The 23344-nt window shown below is 38.1% G+C and overlaps 3 protein-coding genes across 3 annotated transcripts; 1 reads left to right on the plus strand and 2 right to left on the minus strand.

Moving 5' to 3' along the window:
• Positions 1-455: 455 nt before the first annotated feature.
• LOC141610696 (4-hydroxy-3-methylbut-2-en-1-yl diphosphate synthase (ferredoxin), chloroplastic) lies at positions 456-9259 on the minus strand. The gene is made up of 20 exons (XM_074428915.1): positions 8959-9259; positions 7596-7846; positions 6770-6927; positions 6352-6458; positions 6143-6243; positions 5982-6058; positions 5164-5283; positions 4784-5014; positions 4154-4270; positions 3986-4060; positions 3645-3722; positions 3218-3277; positions 3050-3112; positions 2809-2953; positions 2562-2700; positions 1675-1752; positions 1421-1580; positions 1179-1277; positions 989-1093; positions 456-765 (listed from the first exon to the last, which is right to left on the minus strand). The coding sequence occupies exons 2-20, from the start codon at positions 7801-7803 to the stop codon at positions 664-666; spliced, it is 2223 nt and encodes a 740-aa protein (XP_074285016.1). The 5' UTR covers positions 7804-7846; positions 8959-9259; the 3' UTR covers positions 456-663.
• A 3164-nt stretch (positions 9260-12423) lies between these two features.
• Positions 12424-16366, plus strand: LOC141610698 (putative pyridoxal 5'-phosphate synthase subunit PDX2). Its single transcript, XM_074428917.1, has 7 exons — positions 12424-12580; positions 12701-12828; positions 14259-14346; positions 14868-14941; positions 15270-15461; positions 15798-15895; positions 16025-16366. The coding sequence occupies exons 1-7, from the start codon at positions 12436-12438 to the stop codon at positions 16140-16142; spliced, it is 843 nt and encodes a 280-aa protein (XP_074285018.1). The 5' UTR covers positions 12424-12435; the 3' UTR covers positions 16143-16366.
• On the minus strand, positions 16248-22644 carry LOC141610697 (beta-galactosidase 8). The gene is made up of 19 exons (XM_074428916.1): positions 22243-22644; positions 21975-22070; positions 21203-21315; positions 21028-21094; positions 20825-20917; positions 20370-20513; positions 19828-19916; positions 19634-19739; positions 19463-19550; positions 19255-19373; positions 18911-19075; positions 18552-18748; positions 18355-18464; positions 18164-18273; positions 17770-17883; positions 17586-17684; positions 17226-17437; positions 16777-17110; positions 16248-16688 (listed from the first exon to the last, which is right to left on the minus strand). The coding sequence occupies exons 1-19, from the start codon at positions 22429-22431 to the stop codon at positions 16581-16583; spliced, it is 2553 nt and encodes an 850-aa protein (XP_074285017.1). The 5' UTR covers positions 22432-22644; the 3' UTR covers positions 16248-16580.
• Between the last annotated feature and the right edge of the window lie 700 nt (positions 22645-23344).

Consider the following 23344-nt stretch of genomic DNA (forward strand, 5'->3'; position numbering starts at 1 on the left):
TTTTAAGATAAGTTGCTTGGGAATTTCGATGATGAACATAACTCGAGAGAAATTTATATACACATGATAATATGGAGTACCCGATTTTAAGATTGTACGAGGTTGAGTCTCGTCCCTTGCAAGGGCAATTTGGCTTCCCAGCATCAGCATCAGAGCCTTGATCCCAAAATGATTTGGGGTCCGCTGACAATCTGACATGAATCATCATCTGAAAGTAGCGATTTTCGCGTAATCCAGGAAACATGGAAAAAAAGTGTTAAACAATTCACTGAAATTTCTTTGATCACAAATTCTTACTTAAGACGGGCACTATCCGTCTTAAGTTGTAGACGGATACCATTTTGTGAGACAAAATGCCCAAATAGAGGATAGTGGGAGGCACATGGGGGTGTCCCCACCTTGTCCCCCCTATTTGTTTTGTGAGTGTAACTACCCGTCTTAAGATTCGACCCGTCTTAAGCAAGACCAACTATTCTTTGATTGAATTATCACTGTAGTTTATACACTGTAGAGTTGTACAATGTAAGATACATGGACCTCAAATTCCATTTCGGTCCGGATTCTCTCCATTACCTAAAAAGAAAGGTGGTGTAAGATGTTTCATCATTACTTATTAAGAAGAATATAAGAGTGTCGAAAATCCTATTTAATTTCTCGGATATCCTATTCTTCAACCGGAGGGTCAACCCATCGTCCATGCTCTTTAATAAGGTCAATCAATGCATCAGTAGCATGCTCCATTGCAATCGCTCGCTTCACCACCGTCTGCAGACAAGGCGAGGCCAATTAGTCTCAATTACGGACACAAAATTACGACATCATTTCCCAAATGCTTTGAAGTCTCCTACTTATGGGCTACGGCGGGGTAGGGGAATCAAATGAACGCTAATTGCATAACTAGAGACAAGCATATCACTAGGTTTATATGTCTGTAGAAAAAAAAAGTCGTCGTTTAGGTACGAATGCCATTCCAGGAGAAAAACCGTACCTTGCCGACATAGAGGTCAATTTTTCCAGGAGCACCACCGACATAGCCAAAGTCAGCATCAGCCATTTCTCCAGGACCGTTCACAATGCAACCCATGATTGCAATCTGCAAAGGGAACAGATAAAGCTCAATTCGACTTTGCTTTGTTAAACTAAACTAACACCCGTTGATGATTGGTTTATAGTATTACCGAAACACCAGGCAGGTGTGATGTCTTCTCACGTATTTGTGCGCTAATTTCTTGGAGGTCAAATAGTGTCCTTCCACATGACGGGCATGACACGTATTCCTGAAAAGGTGTTACTGCATTAGATACTTCTAAAAATACCAACCAAAACGGTAGTACATTACAGGTTGTCTCAAACGGTCCGCCTATGGTGGAATAACGGAGTTCGAACATACACGACTTCAAGCAAAAAAAAAAAAAAATACCGTCTTTGTATTTCTCATTCTGCAACCCTGGAGCAAATTGAAAGATGTGTCTCTAAGAAATTCAAAGTCTTGGTCAGGAGCCTCCAATAGGACGCCATCACCGAGCCCATCAACAAGAAGTGCTCCAGCACAGGTACCAGCGCGAATTACCAAGTCATCTCTGGTTTATTAGGGAAGTTCAAAAAATGAGAGACAGATACAGATGAGGAGGTATTTGAATAACATAAAATCAGACATCATGAATGCTGAGCTACCTGTGAGCCCCAGTTGGAAATTGAATATGGTGAATTACGGGAAAGTTCAGACCGTTATCTGAAAGGTACTCAAATAGCCTGCAATTCAAATGTCTAAAGTTAGTCTATGACAAAAAGAATTATGAAAGGGTGACGGAATGAGGGAAACAAGGTGTTCATGACAATAAAATTCTTACAATGTGCACATTTACCATTTAAAGCTAGCCCCTCAGAAAGTGGAGGTGAGGAGGAGTGGTTTTAAGAAGGCTTTCAAACTACATCCGCCTGCATGACATCCCGTGTTCAACACTCGATACTAGGACGTGCGTACAGATACTTCATTTCAAACACCAAACATAACATTTTTCCATAAAATGACCCAGCCTGATACTTGGACAAGCACCCAAGTGAGCTCTTGGGTGGAGGAGGGAGCATCGAGACTGAGAGCTGGGGTTGGGGCGCTGAGCAGTGCAGATGGTGGTGAGGGAGTGGGAGATAAGGAGGCCGAATATAATTGGGGACAATAAAATCGTGTCATTTTCAAATGACAAGAATTAAATGGGACACAGCCACAGAGGTAAAAGTTGGCAAACAAGTCACTCGTGTTGGTTTTAGGTCTGGTCAAGGCTGGTCGGGCTATCATATTGCATTTGGGTGTTGTCGGGAAATATCATCTTAGGGTCGAATCCGAATCAGGCGGGGTTACCATCAGAAACAATTCATCCAACATGGTTTAACCTTATGGAATGTTTCAGTCCTCTCATGCTTACATGGTATGAGGATACTTGGGAAGATTATAGACACAGGTATCAACGTCTCGTGATCAGAAATGTCAAAGGACAGAAGCTTCAAGTTGTGATTACTCGTTTAATAAAGCAAAGGACAGAAGCTTCAACTATCAGCTTTACCTTCGTGCCGCGTGAACTCTGCTAATTTTCTCCTCAGATAAAGGCAGTTCATGAAGAAGCATGGTAGCATCTATGCCTTTCAGGATGTCCAGTTCATTATAGGGTTCATCCCCCCGCACAGACACAGCCAAGCGCGTTCCTGAAATTATATATGACATCTCTCAGAACACCCAACTCAGAGTAAATATTTTTTCACCGAACACGAAGAGAGAAAAAATGAAATAAAAAAAATAGCACCACAGATCACCTTCTGGCAACAGTTTGTATGCACCAGTTGACAACTCCTTGAGATCTACCAGAGCAATGGCATGAGGCAAAGGCTTCGTGAGTTGCTCTGACAGAGGGGTTATAATTCCCATACTTATATCAATTAACCTCTTTAGAGCCAGCCGCTGATCATATAAGACACAAGAGATGCTCATTAATTTGTTTTGCAACGACTTAACATGTTAAAGTGGGGAGAAAAAACTCAATTAGACGTTTCTTACAGCATCCGTGTCATCTACTGATGGAAGCTTTCTGAGCACAATGGAATCCACAGTCGCTAGATCCTAAATTAGAAAATTGCCAGGACTCATTTAATAAATCCTGGAGTTAAGTATCATACGGTAGACTAAACCCAATAGTTCATTTTGAACAGCAATATAGTGACATACCTTAAAGGGCATACCAACGACTAGTTTTGCTCCCAGTGACTTGTATAGCAGTTCGGGACTCTGGAATTTATTCCAAAGAAGGATTAGAATACTTTGGACTATTTTCATAGAATTTGTGGACGTGGACACATCTAAAGCAATAGGGTACTATGATCACTATGGAAAAGCTAAAATCTACTCAGCTATTTCAGTCATATCATTAAGCATAGAACTAGAGAACAGCAATGTTTTTACTCTTTAGCAGTAGAGAGAATGAGTTCAGCTAGGTTAAGAGATAAGTAATACTTGATACTAACCGTACGATAATTGCAAATGAGTAAATTAGACTTAAGATATTGACATGCTTCATAAAATATCTAACAATCAGAAAATGTACACATAAATGGTCATTTGAAAGCAGATGTACAGGTAAATTTTAGAACTCTACCTTTAATTGCTCCAACGAAACACTCATGAGAACAGAACCATCACGATGAAGGACATTTCTGTAGTCCACTTCTTCTCCCTGTTCATGAACAAAGAACATTTTTCAGATTCAGATCCTTCAAACTTAAAAGCTTAAATCTCGTCTTAAGACTTGATCCGAAACCGATCATCATAGCCTGATCTTGGTCATTGCGGTATAATTGTGACTGATATCGTCTCAAAATGCAGTTGTAGTAACGTTTGAAACCTTGATAACTCGTCGTGATATGGTGTCTGGACCTAGAAATAACACTATGTTTACAGGCTTAAAGAAGCTATTATCATATACACACAGTCACAAACCTCTTTTTGAGTTGGTAATTGACCAGCTCTACGTTGGAAGTCAAAATAATGCCTATGCTTTTCTTCAAAAGGTGCCTGAATCCAGAAAGTGACAAGTACATTTGTGAGCACCATAAAAATGATATATTAACGTCAAATCAGCCAAAAGACGGTCTAAATAAATCATACCACTCCTTGCTGAAGTTCAGCTGCTCTCATGCCAAGGTTGGCCAGCCTTCTGCAGGGATCTATCTCTTCTTCCGGGGCTTCGGTAAGAGAAACCCTAATTGTATCCCCAAGACCATCCTGTACACCATATGACGTTATCGTAACAATTCTTATGGGTGTATTCTCATAAATGTATAGAATTGACTAGGATCAAGAAGAAAATGGAATACACATATCGCGAGTAAAATCATTATTGAAAGCTATGACCTTGAAAACAGCACATAAACAAAATACAGTTACAACGGCAACCACATTACTCCTGATGGCTCCAGTGCCTCAATAGTAATAAGGAGCGTCAGACGAACGCAGTTTTAGGCTAACAGATGACCCATAATAAAATTGCAAAATAAAAGGCATCTAAGATTGCTACTTCACGACAATAACCATGGTGAGTTCAGCGAACTATTTTGCTCTACTCCATCATAGTCCAAAATCAAAGAATAATGAGCCTTTGACCTCACTGGAAGTGGAAAAGAGAGTGCTTTTACCTCATTGGAAATGTAAAAGAAAGCACACTAAACAAGATGAATAGGAAATAAGTTTGTTTACAACCTTGCTTTTCAGCAAACAAAAAAAGAATCACTCAGGTACCTGAAGAAGTGTGCCTATGCCAATGGCTGATTTCATTCTCCCATCTTCACCTTCACCCGCTTCTGTGACACCTAAGTGCAAAGGATAATCCCATCCTTGGAGATACATTTCTGCTACCAGTAACCGATATGCTTCAACCATGATAACTGGATTGCTTGCTTTCATGGAAAACACAAAATTGTGGTAGTCCAATTTCCGGCATATCCGCGCAAACTCAAATGCAGACTCAACCTGTTTTCACATTCATGGGTGGTAGAAGATTTTCAAATTAATAAAAAAAAATCCTTCTTCAATCTAAAAACATAGTTCCACACTTCCACTATACCAGCATTGCAGCTATCTTTCAACGGTGTGAACAGTCACAGGAAAAAAGTACTCACCATGCCCCGAGGAGAGTCACCGTGATAGCTCATTATACGATCCGAAAGACTTCCATGGTTTGTCCCAATACGCATTGCCCTGCCATACTTCTTACATTTTTCTACCAATGGAGTAAAAACCTGGTATCGCAAAAAGAAAGGAAGCAGGCCAATTTACTTCACTAGTCCACCATCATAAAAGCATGCTTAATTAGATAATACAAGACAAGCATGGGAAAAAGCCTTGACTCCTTGAGGATGCTTAAGTGAGTTTGGTGTTTCTTTGGAATTTTTCTTGTTTTATTTCATTTGGCTTTTTTTTTTAACTCAAATTCACCTACTTTTGTTCTCCTTTTTCTATTCCCTTGTCACGTCGTTTCTTTTATCATATTTGTAATTCTCTTTATCCAGCTTTTTCTTGTTTCTGTTGCTCTCATTTTCCCCTTCGACGCTGTTTTCTCTGCTCTCTAGTTATCTCTATCCTTCAAAAATTATTCGTCATAACTCTGTCTACGGTCTAGCAATCATGGTACAAAATGTGGTATTGATCACCATATTGCTCACAGTAAGTCAGTAACGGTGTGGAGTTGATGTATCATGACAAATACCACAGTTTAATACCACGAATGTGCCTGCCACTAATATTACTTCTGAAAAGTAAGGGGTAACATAGATTATATAGCGGAAACATCAGTAAAATATTGTCCATTTTACGAGGTATATACGATCGTAAATAACTCTACAGGATCCTGACACATTATATTACGGCTCTACAATAACTTGCAACGTCACAGTGGATCCTTGTCAAGATACAATTTAGTATAAAAAGGAAAAGTCACCTTCTCAATATGCTCAAGTTCCTTTTGATAGTCGTCTTCTGTGTACTCAAGCTTCTCAAATTGGGCTCTTCGATCAGCTGTAGAAAGCCATTATACTTAAATCCAGAGAGACGAACTTACACATTAGTATTAAGCTTAAACAGCTCAAGCTGAAGATATACCAAAGTTCCCGGGATTGACACGGATTTTATCAAAGCATTCGGCAACCCGCATAGCAATCGGAGGAGCAAAATGAATATCCGCTACAAGAGGAATATTGTAGCTGCAATGGAGAATTTATAGCAATCGGTAATAAACCTAAAATATAAAATAAAAGAAGGAAAATAAGGGGTGGGTCCTAAATCGAACATTTAAGACTAGGGAAGCCTACTTTTTCTGGACAAGAGTGTTTTTAATATCAAAACAAGCATCAGCCTCTCTCTTTCCCTGAACTGTTATTCGAACAATGTCTGCTCCACTGTCAGCGATTCTCATGACCTGCCAACATAAGGTTGGAAAAAGACTGCCTTAGACAACTAAAAAATGAATATCCTGAGATGCTTTTTTGAAAATGAGTGGACATTTCTTTTAACAGAAGGTACCACAGTCCACAACGGTTTTTAGTTTAACAATCAAGATTGTAGTATCTGATTGAAATGTTCTTAATATTGAACTCATTAGAATATGAAATATAAATAAGCAACTAACCAGAGACACATAAATTGACATATCTCAATAAAGTAGTCAAAACTTATCGAAGACGTAAGTTGATTAAGTTGAAATGACAAAAGAGCAAAGCAATTTGAAACCTGTTCTACTGTTGCAGCAACGTCTTTTGTATCAGTTGTTGTCATTGTTTGTATTCTGATAGGGTGGTCACTCCCAATGGCCACATTTCCCACCATTACTGTGCATGTTTTTCTCCTCACAGTTTTATGTGGGGATTCACAGTATCTTTGCCGAGGCACTGCGTAGAAATATATGGCAAATTAGTTAGTTGAAGTTGATTAAAGAACGAAAAATTTATTGCATCCATCTAAAAATCTGTGCATTGTTCGGATACAGAAGTACGAGGGAATGGGAGGGCAAAAGATGAAGCCTGGCAAGACAGAATTTTTACACAGTAGCCTCTCACTGTTTAGCATTTGTCTCAGAATAGGAAACAGATTGTAAATTCCATGAAGGACACGTGAGAATCATACATCGTATGTCACCATTTTCTTCTCCGAAAGAAGGGAAAAAACTCACAGGAGAGCAATCCTTGGCATGACAAGTTAGATTGTTATAGACTGATACCATGAAAGTTACGCAACTACCAATACATTTAACCATTATATCTCAGTCTCAAATTTGATTTCAGAAACAGTTGTATCTCGGTTGTTACATCACAAATGTGATTGTGGATTAGTAACCTTCAAAACCTTGCGGATGGCCCAGATTTAATACGGAGTACCATACATTCAATCATTACTAAAAAAAGGGCCAAAAAAAACACTGCTATTTCAGCAATATTTAGAAGAAATTCTACTTAGATAACTACGAAAATCAATCTAATCATGTTTTCCGTATAGAATCTATGGACATATAATAGGCTACAATCAAGGAGCAATTCTTTAGAAAATATCAGGACATTACCCAGCAGACTACTTCCTTCTGATGCAGGTTGAAGTTCAGCTATATCAGAACCTGGGCTCGAATTCTTAATAACTGAGAGCCTGGTTCTTCTAGAATTAACCTTTTTGAAATTTGAAATCTGCACAAAATCTACATTTTTGGCGAATCCCAACTCGCGATTCTGGCTTCTCACATGCCAAATTGGGGCTTGAATTGTGGACGTCGCCATCTTTAACTTCAATTTATTAGAACTAAACAGAACTCAGAATTCACTGTCCACCAAACAAGAGAAAACAAAAAGGCCAGTTAAGTGAAAATTCAAGCAAATTAACTAATATCAAGTCAGATTTTCAGATCGAAAACCCTGCAGAAAATCATAGACTCGTGTATCTGATTAATTCCATTTCATCTGTCATTCATAGCAACAAAAAGATCAATCATGAAATTCCATATCCCTAGAAGTCTAGAACACACACAAATATCTACTCAACATTAGCTGATAATTACAAATTCACAACCATATAACAAGCACCATTTTCTTTATTCTATCATTTTTGGTCAGTAATCAGCCACAAAATTCAGCATAAACTGTATCAAATAATCTGTACTACAAAATTGAACATGTCAATCAATTTGACTAAAAAGTCATCTCAGTCTTATCCACATGATCTAAACCTCGTTAATAACGAACAAAATTCTGATATACCAACAGATGCAAAACTAAGAAGGGGCTAGCAAGGGCGATCACCCTCCTAAGCAATGAAAAAAATCTGTTCTTTTAGTTAAATCCTAGTTCCCCCACTGTATAACAGCAATCTAATTCCTAGTCATCTCAGTCTTATCTACATGACCAAAACCTCGTTTATAACGAACAAAATTCTGATATACCAACAGTGACAGAACTAAGGAGGGCTAGCAGAGACGGTCGACCCAGTTACCCCCTAAGCCACAAAAAAGTCGAAATTTTTAGTTAAATGTTTCGAATTTTCCTGATTTTACCCATTAGGCATGCTTAAGACCTTAATTTCAGATTTCTCACAACCCCCATTTATTTTTACCTTATTTTAATCGATTGTGAGTACTATCTAACTTAAGACGGTCTCAACCAAGAATTTTTTATTTACAATATTTCATTACTAATTCCGCGCCCCCAAACTACAAATCCTGGTTCCGCCACTGTAACACAACAAACCCAATTGACTAAAATCACTGAAAACTGTTCAGACTGATTGACAGCAACTATGAATGCAATAAAACAGCAAAACCCATCATCAAAAAACATAGAAACAATCATAAAACAGTAAAAAGAAACAATCTTTCACACTCCAATCACAAAATTAAGTAAAATTAGAGTACAATAATTTAGCTGAAGATGATAACTTACAGAGATTGATGAGTAATTAAGACAAAGGAATGATCTGGAAGAAGAAAAACTGGTGGTGGGTATGAAGTAAAAATGAGTTCTTTGAATAATATAATTCAAATATGTAAGAAAATTAATTTGATGGAAAAGGAAAGAGTGCAAAATTGGAAGAAGACTGAAAATGAGTTATTTGTAGGATTATATCTTGTCTGATTTTCCACATTTGTCCATACATCTGGCTAATGTTTAGGTAGCTGCCTACTTGTTAGTTCAGATGAGTTGTATTAATTTCTTCGAGTAGTCATGTATAAGACGGTTTTATGTCGAGATTCGGGATGTTTGGAATTCATCTACGGTGTTAGGTGTACTCGAATAATATTATAATTTGTAAAGTTTTTTCGAAAAATTCACGTAGACTTAACTTTCTTTCGCTTTTTTGACGTGACCCAACTTTTTAAGTTTGTGTACATAATACCCTCCATGTTTTGATTTTCATGTATAACACGCCCTTTTTGTCGCTATAAAAACTCAATCACAGCGCATAACTCCTAGACCGGAATTCAGAATCGAACAATTTTTTTCCTAAAATGATTATCTCTTCATAATCTACGATTTGAGAAAAAAAAATTGTCGACTGTCATTTTATAGGGTTTTTTTAAACGAAAATCTCAAATCAACCATATTTTCAATCTTTAATTTCCGAATGACCATTTTCGTTTTATCAATCTATAGATCGCGAACAGATAATCAATTTGAAAAAAAAAAAAATTAGTCAATTCTGATTTCTGGTATATGATTTATGCTCAATTGAAAATTTTAAAAACGATAAAAAGGGTACGTTGTGCTTCTAAATCAAATTTCAAGGATAACATGTGCACAAACTTAAAAAGTTGGGTACCACGTGCAAAATGGCAATGTTTGAGGGTACCACGTGAATTTTCCGAAGTTTTTTTATGAGGTGAATAAGAATTGTATTTTTTTTTTTTGGTCTAAACCATCCGGTAATCCGAACCACATTGGGTCGACTAATCCGGATTTCGGGGCGTGTCCAAGAATTACGGTATTTAAACCCCTCCCAATCGCAGTTGTGGGGGATCGATCCGCAGACCTCCCTACCAAGCGCAGCCTCATGCTACCACTGCGCCAACCAACGATTGGTAATAAGAATTGTATTTTGAGATGGCATTGAGTATTGACTATGTTCAGACTTTGAAGAGACTGTATCACTAATGTAGGAGTGTTTATGGTGTAAAGAGTGAGGTTAAGTCGTAATAATCGGTTGTTTGAGCAGGCCCTTAAAATTAAGGAAACATATCATGATGAATTTCACAAAAGAGGATATAAATCATTTTAACAAAAACATATAGAAATGTGATTTTGTTCCTAATTAAATCGATTTTTCTTTTCAAGTATTGATTTTCGCAATACTCAATGCAATGCACTTTTGACCGTTTTATCCTTCTCATTTGTCCCCCTCATTGTGTTGTATTGAAGATAAAAAGAAACGAACGTAGTTGCTCTTTCATTGACGTTTTCATGGATGTAGTTTACTCTTTCATGGACGCTCTCTCTAATTCTCTTCCTCAAAAAATTAATCAAATCCGTCAAATTACTCAATTATGGACGCTAATTCTCTTGTCGGTTAAGTAATGATTCTAACTTACTAAAAAAAAATTCTGATTAAATTAAAAAGGCAAAATCAAATTAGGGTTGAGAAATTAGAGATTTTGAAAATTGGGGTTTATGGAAGGGGTGGCAGAGGAGGCGGATTTGATGGTGGTCGTGGAGTTGAGGGAGGAGGGCGGAGGGCGGTTGGTGGTCGTCGAGCGTGCTGGTCTGGCTGGAGGTTGCACAGGAGAGGGATAGGGGTTGGGCCGCCGGATCTGGGGGGTGAGGCAGTTTTGAGCAGCGTGAGCGAGGGTGGGTTGTGGTAAGTCCAACTGTCGGTATGGTCGGTGCCTGCGACGGTGCAGGGGAGATGGCGGTGAGGGTTGTGCATGGTGGTGGTTGGTTGGTGGAGTGAGTAAGTTGAGAGTAACTGAATTGCAACAAAGGCATTAAAATGAAAGGGGTATAATGTTTTTTCTTGTACATTGATTAAGTAAATTATATCCATAAAAAAAGCACATAATTCAAGAGAAAAACAAAAAAAAAACAAAAAAAAAAAAATAACTGAAATCCATAAGCAGTACTACCACCCACCCCTTCTAACTCCGGCCACCACCACTGCCCCCTAGGGATGGCAGTGGGTCGGGGACCCGACCCAGACCCTGAGGGTCGGACCCTAACGGGTCGGGTATGGGTCTCATTTTTTCAGACCCAATGGGTATGGGTCGGGTATGGGTCTTAAGAAAATATTTCGGGTCTGGGTCCGGGTCTAAGTTATGAGACCCATACCCGACCCTTAGACCCTTTATTAAAGAAAAAAAAAATCAAAATTACAACTTTTCTGAATTCATACTGGCAGACTGTAGATACCCAACTAAAGTCTCTTTCTCTTCCCTCATCCCATCCCATAAAGTGATAAAACTCAACCAAACCCTTCTGACAATACCACCACTCCACCACTGACACAAGAAAACCACCACCACAGCACTGATACACGACTGACAACCACCTCTCTAATAGCCGGCGACCGACAACCACCATTAATTAAGGTTAATAAATTCATAATGTTAAAGTAGTATGAATTTTTTTTTTTTTTTAATATTATAGACCCCATACCGTTAATCTTTATTCTTAAAGTGGTTTGAACTCGGCCCATGGTAGACCCAGACCCTACCGTTACCCATAGGGTCCGGGTATGGGTCCTCAAATTTTAGACCCTTGCGGGTCTGGGTCGGGTACGGGTCCAAAGGAAAAATCTCGGGTCGGGTCCGGGTCTAGGCGGACCCTACCCAGACCCTACCCATTGCCATCCCTACTGCCCCCGGCTCGTGTCATAGTAAGGTACCTAGACTTTTAACCATTTAACTCGTTTATTTTGTGTAATTTAGTCTAATACAAATTTTAAATTTAAACCAAAAGTGAAAGTCAACTTATAATTAGTGAATAGAATATGTACAGCCAAGTCAGTGTTCTTTAAAATCGTTTTAAACTTATACTCCCTAATACTGTGTAATAACATACTACTGTAGTAGTTACTAATACTGTCTTAACTTAAAACCTTTCACAATTTCCTTTTGATCCGATTTTACAGGGTTTGGAACGGACTAGTTGGTAAAGAAAGGGGGTAATTTGAGTTTTTTCGTAGTTGAAACCGGACCGGATCGAACCAAAGACCAACCGCCTTCTTTTTGTGGACACAAAGACCAGACCAATATATATAACCGGTCTAAACAGGATCGGACCGGATCTGTCCAATTAGCCAGTTATGACCACTTTATAAACATATTTCACTCCGTTTTAAACTTAAAACGATCCCATATTCCGATTGGAAATTTGGAATATACGGAGTACATGTTTGTCAATTTCCGTATTGGAACATGGACGAGGTTTATGGCATCACATTTGACACAACATACTCGCACAACAACAACATTTACAACAATATCAAAACACAAACCCTTGTCTACCACACCAAAATCCCACATGACGATTGGTGTTCTTGCTTTCCAAGGATCCTTCAATGAACACATAGCAGGTTATTTTACATACATTCGTTCCTTAATTTAGCTAGGAAAGCGAGATGGCGTCACTTGGTGGTACCGAGTTTTCTGAATCCCTAAATAAATGAAATTTACTGTGTTTTACTTGTATGTAGCATTAAGGAGGATTGGAGTAAAGGGTGTTGAAATAAGGAAGCCTGAACAATTGGAAAATGTTGCTGCACTTATAATCCCAGGTGGTGAAAGTACAACCATGGCTAAGCTTGCTGAATTCCATAATATGGTCTCTTTCTTATATTATATTTGTAGTGATTTTTACCTGTTTTTATGATATGGGTTTCCCCTTTTTGCATAATACCATGATCTTTGACGGTTTTAAAGGACGATTCTTTTTAGCCCCCTAGTCATTTTGGGATTAGGGCACTGTTGTTGTTGTTGTTGTTGGTGGTGGTGGTTGTGTTGATGGGTTTTTGTTACTGACAGTTTTAAAGGATGATTCTTGTTAGCTGACCCCTAATCATTTTGGGATTAAGGCATTGTTATTGTTGTTCTGCCTGATGGTTTTTTTTGTTATTGAAGGTTTTAAAGAATGATTCTTGTCTTCCGACCCCAAATCATTATGGGATTTAGGCGCCACCGTTGTTTTTGTTGTACTAGGGCATGATTTTTAGCCGATCCCTAGTCATTTTGGGATTAGGGCACTCTTGTTGTTGTTGGTGGTGGTGGTGGTGTTGATGGGTTTTTGTTACTGACGGTTTTAAAGGATGATTCTTGTTAGCTAACCCCTAATCATTTTGGGATTAAGGCATTGTTATTGTTGTTCTGCCTGATGGGTGTTTTTGTTATTGAAGGTTTTAAAGAATGATTCTTGTCTTCCAACCCCAAATCATTATGGGATTTAGGCGCTACCGTTGTTTTTGTTGTACTAGGGCATGATTTTATGAGGTTTTGTTATTTGAGGATTGCAAAGTTGTATCATTTGATCTGGGGGGGATATATTTTCGGATTAGCAATGTGTTGTGGAGTATTTGAAGATTTGGGAAGGTGGTGTTGGTCTTTTATGAATTGGGTTCTATATTCCGATAATTTATCATATGAATGTATAAAAGTTTTGAGCTTTTAGTTTTAAATACTCCGTACCATTTTAGGGAGCAACGGGAAGTATGGAAAAATGGATCGTACCATTGGCTGTATATACCAGTGGTGAAAGGAGTTGAGCTTCTTTGTAAAGTCGTCGAGTTTAGCTACAAAGCTACCTCAGTAACTTTGTAAAGAAGAACCTCGTGTCTGTTACAAAGGAGCTCATCTCCTTCCATCAGTTGTATACTTGATATATAACCACTTAACCAGTAGTAAGATCCATTAATTGCCCAAGTATAAACTTGCATATATTTGAGCCTGTTACCTGACCAAAGGTGGGAGCTTTTAAGACACCGAGGCAATGTTGCTGTTCGGCAATATAACATCAAACCCAAAACTTATGAACTGATATTAAGTGATTTAAGTATATCATGAACATAAATAGTTTTTATTCTTTGAACATATTGTGATAGATGAACCCAAGCAAAGACGATTTGACTATTTTTTCTGAGGCAGAGGTAGTATAGTCATATTGCTTAGTGCTTTGTTAGTTGTGAATGGAAAGCAGGTTTCTTAAGTTAATTGTTTATGATTTTCAAGTCAGAAATATTGAACTGGTCCTGATGTTTACAGTTCCCTCCTTTGCGAGAGTTCGTTAAGACGGGTAAGCCAGTTTGGGGAACATGTGCAGGGCTCATTTTCTTGGCAAATAAAGCTTTTGGTACGTTCTCTTTGTGCTTTTGCACCTCTCCTTTACATTTTTTTTAGTACACTATAAAACATTGCTTATGATAGTTGCTGTTGGTATGACGGTATCTTAGTTTGTTCTTGTTAGCATTTCGTTAACAAAATTTTCAAATTAAAACAAGGAATTAGTACGCTTAGGATGGCACTCAGGCAGTTTCTGGCTTCGATTAACTCTTAGAAGTGAGTTCATGGAGGTGCTTTTAAGTTATGTTGCTCGGACTTGGGTCAAGTGTTAGATATGAATATGTATCCGAGTATTTGACTAATAGTGACTGAATGTTTAAGATAGCAGCATATGCTTCATACACTAATCTCATTCGCTACTTTTTTCATGCAAAACACCATTTGTGTTTATCCTAGGAGAAATGTTAATGGTCGGATAACTGTATGCTGTACCCACCTGCGCACCACCAAAAGGCCTAAACCCGAACATTTAACTGTAATTTGGATTGAGAACTATGTATGAGGACTGAGGGTGTGTCTTATGGCCTTCAGGTCAGAAAGCTGGTGGCCAGGAACTTGTTGGGGGCCTTGACTGCACCGTTCACAGGAATTTCTTTGGTAGCCAGGTATCGTAGTTATTTTTTCTTTTTTGACGTTTATTTAGCTTCTCGAACAAGGTGGTGGAGTAGCGTCATCAGTACCTGCTGTATCAATGTTAAACTTGTTTACATCCTTAAGCTCATGTTCCAAGCATGTTACAGAATTTAGTGATTATGTTATAAATCATGCAACGAATGAGATAGTTTATACCATTTGTTTCTACCCTTTTGGGCGTATTTGAACTCTTTTCTGGTTTTCTTGAACCTGTATAATTTTTGTGTTATTGCCTCTTGCTTTACCAAGTACATATCTCTTTTGTGGAATCTGGAGGACTAATGATCTATTGCTCCCTAGATTCAAAGTTTCGAAGCAGAGGTACCTGTACCACTACTAGCAGATCAAGAAGGTGGTCCTGGAAGTTTCCGTTGTGTCTTTATTCGTGCTCCAGCTATCCTTGAAGTAGGACCGGAAGTTGAAGTTCTTGCAGAAGTTCCAGTTCCTTCAAATTCAGTGTTCAATACAAATTTGGCAGCGTATAACCAAGAGGTTAGCATTTTCAATACTTCTATTATTTTCACATCTCGACAATGGAACATTATTTGGTTCCCGCAGAATTTTTTAACTTGCAGCCTTACGTTTCATTTACCTTGGTAGACTAATTGAGTATCCGCTCTATGGTAGAGTAGAGTCACTAAGTACTCATTATTTATCATTCTTTACAAAACAAATCCCGAATATCCTCTTTTTTAAGAAAGTATATGTGCATCTTCTGTACATGCATGTTCGGTATTTCTGTTGGTATTTGCTGTGATGAAAATAAATACTCTATTTCTGATTAATGATGGCTCGTACCATGTCTCATGTATTTGCCGTATTTCTTAGGCAAATCTTGCACCGATTGACAAAGTGGTAGTAGCTGTTAAGCAAGGAAATTTGCTTGGAACAGCTTTCCATCCGGAATTAACTGCTGACAGTCGATGGTAAGCATGGAGCTTAGTTTCCCTTTTCTCCTTTTCATTCCATAATAATTTTCTCTCATATTTGACGGTTTTAAGTGAATTGACCTCAAATAATCTTTATCTTTAGACTAAAGTTTTTATCGTTTATAGGCATTCTTACTTCGTAAAGATGGTGAATGATCTCGAAGCAACCTCAGGAAGTATCGTCAAAGCTGATATGAATGCACTGCAAGAACCCAAGATTGAACTTCCTATATATTTACCTTAGCCAAGTATTTTCTTGTACCCGGTTTCTTATTTCTGATTATTTCTTTTGACGATTTCATTAAAGTTATGGAATGAATCTCTTGCACTCTAATTCCCAACATTATGCTCGGTTACACCGACAAATGTTTCTCTCTCTGTAATGAGATTTTTGCTGTATATAAATAGTGGTCTTCCAAATTTTGACCATTTACAAGACAAATATTTATTCAATTGACATCATTATTGGAAGTTGGTGTAAAAACGTACTCTTTCCGTCTCAGTCATTTGTTTACCTTTTATATTCATTGTGAGTGTTATTTTAATCAAAGGTAAACAAATGATTGAGACGGAAGGAGTATAATACGGAGTACAAACTGCCCTTTATTCAATAAAGTGCCGAGGAATGATGCTTGAGCATCAAATCCTCGTGAATGGGGAGTTGCGCTATACTAGGACATCCTTATGCACAGGTTGCTTCAACTGCTAAACTCTTTGTCACTCCAATGCACGGATCACCAAATGTGTCGATCGACACTCCAACGCTGCAACTCCGAGATCCAACACATGCCTGTTTCAAAGTATAGAAGCTCAAGAGATGTAATTATGCTGACAAAACATACCGGACTGAATCAGACCAAAATTGACCGGAATCTCACCTTTTGCACGACGGGAAGGGATTTGATGCTCTTACACCTGCCATGAGCATAGCTCCCACAAGAGCCTTGTGGAGTGCCAAAGCTTGCAAACTTGATTGAAGAAATGACTTGATCTGGGGACGGGCACTCGAGGGAAAGTACAGGTCCGACTTTCTTTCCTGTCTTTTCCGGATTCCATGTATCTACTGGTGGTGGGTGTGATTCTGATACATGTGAGCACATGCTACCGATTTGCCTTCTGGCAAAGGAAATCTGTGTCGGGTCTCCACCGATTTCCTCGAACACCACGAGGACGTTATCGCTTTGTTTCATCCATGTACGAGGTACATGGTATCTGTAAATTTCACCGAATTTATAAGGAAGTCCGTTCAATAATCTTGTGAGTTGAAATGCTACCCACCTATTGCAAATCGGTAATTCAGAGAAATTTAACGAAAATTGATGCTTACAATTGTTGAGGCGGTTTTCCGCACTTCTTAAGACATTTGTCGGATCTATAAGTTCCGCGGTAATCGCAGTAATCAACACAACCATTCTTGGGAGAGCTTAAAGCTGGCCAATAGCGTCCGATACTTTGTCCATTCACCCAAGCTTCGCCCTTTCCCATCCCAGTGAAGTCCAAAGCGATTGGGTCGTTTCCGTCAGGAGCGTCAAATGATATCTGGATACACCCGGTTAATAAAATTAGTATCCATGAATTATCAAAGCATGTCTTATGTGAGACGGTCTTGTCATGATTCCGTCTGAGATATTCACTACCAGCATATTAAGCTGTGAAATTCGGCAGTAGGTGCGGATTTCGGATTTACCTTGTACCAGGTTAGAGGCTGGTTCTTAGGAAAGACAGGTGACTCCCAAAGTGATGAACTTCCACTGGAAAGTTCCGAGTCTTCACCTTTCAGTCCGATCTGCAATTCAAGCAAAATTTTTAATTTCATTGACGATTTCAGAAATTATTAATTTCTCGATTAAGTCATATATTCTGTAGCTGACCTGGTATGTCCAGGGTTGAGCGGAGAGATCAACGGTGAGACCACCATTTGAGCTTCGGAGTGACACGGGACCAGTAACGCCAGCACCCGTTAAATCGAAAAATGCTCCATAGTTCTACACAGTTAAAAGTGCCGATAAAAGTCAGTTAAAGCACTTGACATAATCTTAATTTGGATTCGGAGAAATGCTCAGCAGTGCGGCACTGGCCCGCTAATGACCCGACTGACCCGATTCGCCACCAGTTGATAACCCGACCCGAAGATGACCCGACCCGACCCGAAACCGTTACTGACCCGATATAACCCGAACCCGATATGACCCGACCCGCTTTGACCCGACCCGAGTGACCTGATTGCCACCTCTAGCAGTGCCGCAGTGGTAATGTTATACTAACCTGAAGTCCGACAGTCAAGCTCAAAAAATCTATTGTGTTGGCTCCGGAGTTAAGAGTTACAGGAAAATCCACTGAAATGTGATGATTTCCATTGGGAGAGTATCTGGTATCTGCAGCGGCAATTATCTGGTTTAGACTTGATTCGAGTCAGATACAACCAGAAGACGGAAAAAGGTGTATTCCTATTTTACCTGCAAGCTTCCCATTGATAAAAGTATGAAGGCCATGGCCAAGGGATGATACATGTAGAACAGTTTGAGATCCATTCTGAAGAACTTGTTCATCGCCTTTCATTACAATGCTGCAATTGACAGAAATGATGGTTATTGACGGAAACTGATAAAGGTACGTCTCAGGTTTAGATCAAACAACGACTATACGTCTATACCTGTACCACAAGTAGTCACTTTGATCAGATGTGGTATTAATTTGCTCCAATAATCCCGGTTTCACAAAGGCGGACTTCTTTGATATCCCTATTGGCTCACTAAACCAACTCCAACTCGACCCAAGTACTCCAGATGAATCGAGGTTGTACTTAAGTGGTTGAGGGGTAAACTTTGGAAGCATTGCCATTGAATTTATCTGTCACAAAAATATTTTGTGAACTGTTAAAACGTATTTTCTTCTTAGAACCGCTTTGTAGGTTACTGCAGCCATATTAGCAGCAAAAGGGCAAAAGAATCGGCCGCAGTGACTGATTCTATGACTAAAACCAATTTTTCAGAACTAATGAAAGACGCGCACCTTTGCAGTATTAAGTACGACATTTTTGCAGTCAGGCAAGATGCTAACAGACCATGCAGGCAATCTGTATGAGTTACCGTTGAAATTTACAGTAGCATCTGATTGAGTTCCCGTGTTTGCCAGAAAAGCAGAACATAAACCTGATTCTGTTTTGTACACAGATGCCTGGAACACAGATCAGATCCGAGCAACATTAAGTACAGCCGTACAGGTACAACTTTAGAACTTCCCAAACCGTGTAATTATATAAATACATTGAATTTGAACTTTTCTGACACCGCTAGCATAGGTTTTCTTACAGCAAGAAAAAATAAAACAAAAAATCAGTGTTTTAATTATCATACCTCTAAATTTGATCCAAGAGATGTGTATGTGGGATCCGTTGCAACCATTGCTGCTTCACAGAGCTTTATGGCCTTATGAACGTCTCGTAAATGGCCCCATTTCGGCTGTCTAACGATACCTACAGAAGAAAAAATGACGGATATGAGGGACATTAATATTATTATCAGAAGACAACATGCTCCATATAACTTTGCAACTTAAGGTTACCATATTCATCGATTGGAGCATCATAGTCGTAAGTCGTAGTAATGAATGGTCCACCAGCTGCGTGTCCAAAGTTAGTTCCTCCATGGTACTGTTCGACAAAAAAGAGACGCTTCAGTGCATCGTTTCTTGGCATTTTCTATCTGGTTAAAGTAGCTTTATGGCGAATATTACCATGTAATAGTTTTGCATGGTTCCCCCGCGTTGGTAAAAACGTGCAACTGCAAAAGCCAGGTCTTCAACTGGTCGATAAGGTATCGGATTGCCAAATGAAGTAAACCTGAATTGAATATAAACATCAAACTCACAAACTATGTATAGAAATTAGAAAGAGACTTATATTACGCCATTACGGATTATGATCTCACCATCCACTCCAGTTCTCAGTCCATAGTTTCGGCTTTTGATTGGAATTGGGCGTGAACTGATCGCAGTAAAATCCATTGCAAGTGTTAATCTGTAACAACAATTACATATTGAGACCACTTTTCCCAAGTCACATACGCGAGGGCATTATAGTCATTTCACACAAGTCGTTATATAGCGGTCTCAACTCTAGAAATATAGAAAATTTGTTTGAGATGACCCGTAATGAAATTGGGAATGCCCCATTTGTAAATGTCGTCGTTTTTTGTAACAGAATATTACAATTTCCCATAAAAATAGCATTTAATTTTTTTTTTTATTATTTCTTATCCTATGCCAAGTGGGCATAGGTTAGAAAAACCGTTTATATCTAATGACCCACCTAATTAACGCTCTTCATTCAGCTACTACCCTTACTAATTGTCTACCCTACCTACTCACTTCGATCTTTGTGCCAAAAATAAATGGAACGATTCCAAAAAATAGAAGGCCGGGAATACTTCAGAACAGATATAAACGGAAAAAGACGGAACAGGGAACATACAATGGGATCAGGAGCATCAGCCTGCCGGCACATGACCCACGGCACCCCGGTATCCAAAGACACTGCCATGTTTGCTGCCCATTTGATATATGACTTCGCAGCTGACCCATATGCCGAATCTATGTTCCCATACTCATTTTCTATCTGTCATTCACATAAAAATACCGTCAATGAGGCCTTAGCTACTAGCAAATCCGTCTTCATTAAACAAATACGCTCTTTGAGCTATGTAACGGGTTTTGAACCCGAGTTATAAGAATCGCCCCTTTATGACTTTACTAGTTACGCTAGTCGACATCTGCACAAATATAGCGGTGTTGACGTTTTAAGAAGAAAAAACACAACCAGAAATACTAACTCCAGTTGATTAGTTGTACCGAGTTGGAATTGTTGCCCAACTGCACACAACTACCAAAGACTTTTCGAGATTAATCAACAAGAACACTATAATTAACCTGAGATAGAATAATTGGACCGCCTTGTGAAGCGTAAAGGTTGTTCTTTTTCATCAAATCCACTATGTAGGCCGTGAATCGCTGCATTTCTTCCTGTAAAACCAATCCACAATACGGAGCATTTCTTATTAAAAACCCGCTTTAAATTTCATTAACCTCTCGATAACAGCGAGGATTAATAGTTAATAGTTAATAGTTAATACCTTAAATGGTTCATTGTCTGTCCGGAATTTGATACCGGGAATGAAATGCAACCAAAGAGGAAAGCCACTGCATTCACATCAGCTACATAAATCAAAATTCCGAAACAGGAAACCAACATTTTCGACATCTATACAAATTGTTATGCGGAATTCAAAACCGAAAACAGTAATTTACCCGTAATTCCATTCAGCACATACATACGGGCCGATCCGGAGATGAACATAAAGCCCTGCTTCCCCAACTAATTTCACAAACTTGACCAAATCTTTTCTACCAGAAAAATCATACTGCATTTAATACCAAAATTAATCACACATTAATCAAGATAATAGTAAATAAATCACTTTCCACAGCTCCACCTAGTTAACTAACTCAACACTTAATTAACACTAACACAAATTACAAGACGGTCTCACAGCATGAGACGGTCCTTTTCTATTACAATTAAGATTGAATACAATTAACTAATAATCAATCTTCCATAACTCAACACATTATTAACACTAACACAAATTATAGAATAAGACGGTCTCACAGCATAAGACGATCCTTTTCTATTACAATTAAGATTGAATACAATTAACTAATAATCAATCTTCCATAACTCCCAACACTTTATTAACACTAACACAAATTATAGAATAAGACGGTTTCACAGCATGAGACGATCCTTTTCTATTACAATTAAGATTGAATACAATTAACTAATAATCAATCTTCCATAACTCAACACTTTATTAAAACTAACACAAATTATAGAATAAGACGGTTTTGTGCTGTGAGACGGTCCTTTTACAATTAAGATTAAATACAACTAACTAATCATCAATTTTTCCATAACTCCAACATCTAAACTACTTGCTTTAAATAGCCAAATTAACTACCAATAACAACTAAAAAACCATAAAAATTAAAATTAAAATTAAATTAAATTAAATTAAATCACCTGGCCTCGAACCGGTTCATGCAAATCCCAGAAAACATAAGTCTCAATTATATCCAAACCACCATCCTTTGATTTTTGAATAAGGTCTCCCCACATCTGTCATTTTCACATATTAATATTAATGATACGATAACAATAACATTATCACAGTGCCTCAAGAATTCCCGTAAATAACAAGGTAAGACTGTCTAACATGTTATATGTACGCAGTCTTACCCATGCGTTAGAAAAACCGATATAAAAAAAACGAGTAAATTTAAGTAAATACCTCAGGAGTGCTACGAGGGTAATGAATGGAACCAGAAACAAGAACACGACGTTTGCCATTAATGACCAAAGCTCTATGATCATATGTTACAGAATTATTAGCACCAAACGACGTCGTAATTAGATCACTAATACATAACATTAACACCAAAATCAACCATTTTTGTAATATTATTTTTTCCATGATCATATGGTTAAATATAACAACAATGCAACTCAATTATGCTCAACTTTTTCTTAATTTTCAGCTATTTATTAACATTTGATTAATTAAAAAAATGTATATTATGTTTTAAGCTTAAGTTAAAATTTGGAAAAATGTTGCTTACAAAAATTATGATGAATAAAGCAAAAAAAACAAAAAAAGTTGCTTAATGAGTTTGCTTAAGAAAAGAAAACCCAGAAAAACCCAGTTTTTATAACAAGCAAACAACAAGGATTACATGAAGTGATTAATTAGGTTCAGGTACACATTAGAAAAACCGTAATAATTATAATATATAGAATTTTGAAAAGTTAAGTATAAAAAAGGAGAAATAATAGGATTTTATGTTGTATTTTTAAAGTATTAAGTGGTGTTGTTTCGATATTTAAGGGAAAAAGTGAAGATTTAAAAAGGGAAGAATGTTGCTTGGCCGCTTTGTTGAACTAAACTAGGAGTAGGGAGAACTAAAAGTTTAGAGAATCCAAGATTAAAAAATTTGAGAAAGGAAATGTGAACTCAAAGTACATTCTTCTTATATTAAGTTTGGATATAACCTTTTGTCCCGATTATTTCTTTACGGTTCGTTTTAGATTAATGTGTGCATAAGATATCCGATAAAACAAAGCCGACGCGAATGATCCGACCAGAATAACACCACTTGTACAAGAACAGGCCAAGGCTTGACTTTGACCCGCTATCCAAATTGACCCAACCGTACCCGACCAGACTCGAATGTTTATTGTCATATGCTAACCATTTTCCATAAAACTTGATAACAACGCACATGACAATAACTTGGGTAGACCCGTTCGACCCAAAATGACTCAATTTGAACTGACACGACTCGTATTTGACCTGGTTGACTCGTTTGCCAATGTTTGCATAACTGGAAATTGAT

This window comes from Silene latifolia, chromosome 11 (assembly GCF_048544455.1).
Source record: "Silene latifolia isolate original U9 population chromosome 11, ASM4854445v1, whole genome shotgun sequence".
Lineage (NCBI taxonomy): Eukaryota > Viridiplantae > Streptophyta > Magnoliopsida > Caryophyllales > Caryophyllaceae > Silene > Silene latifolia.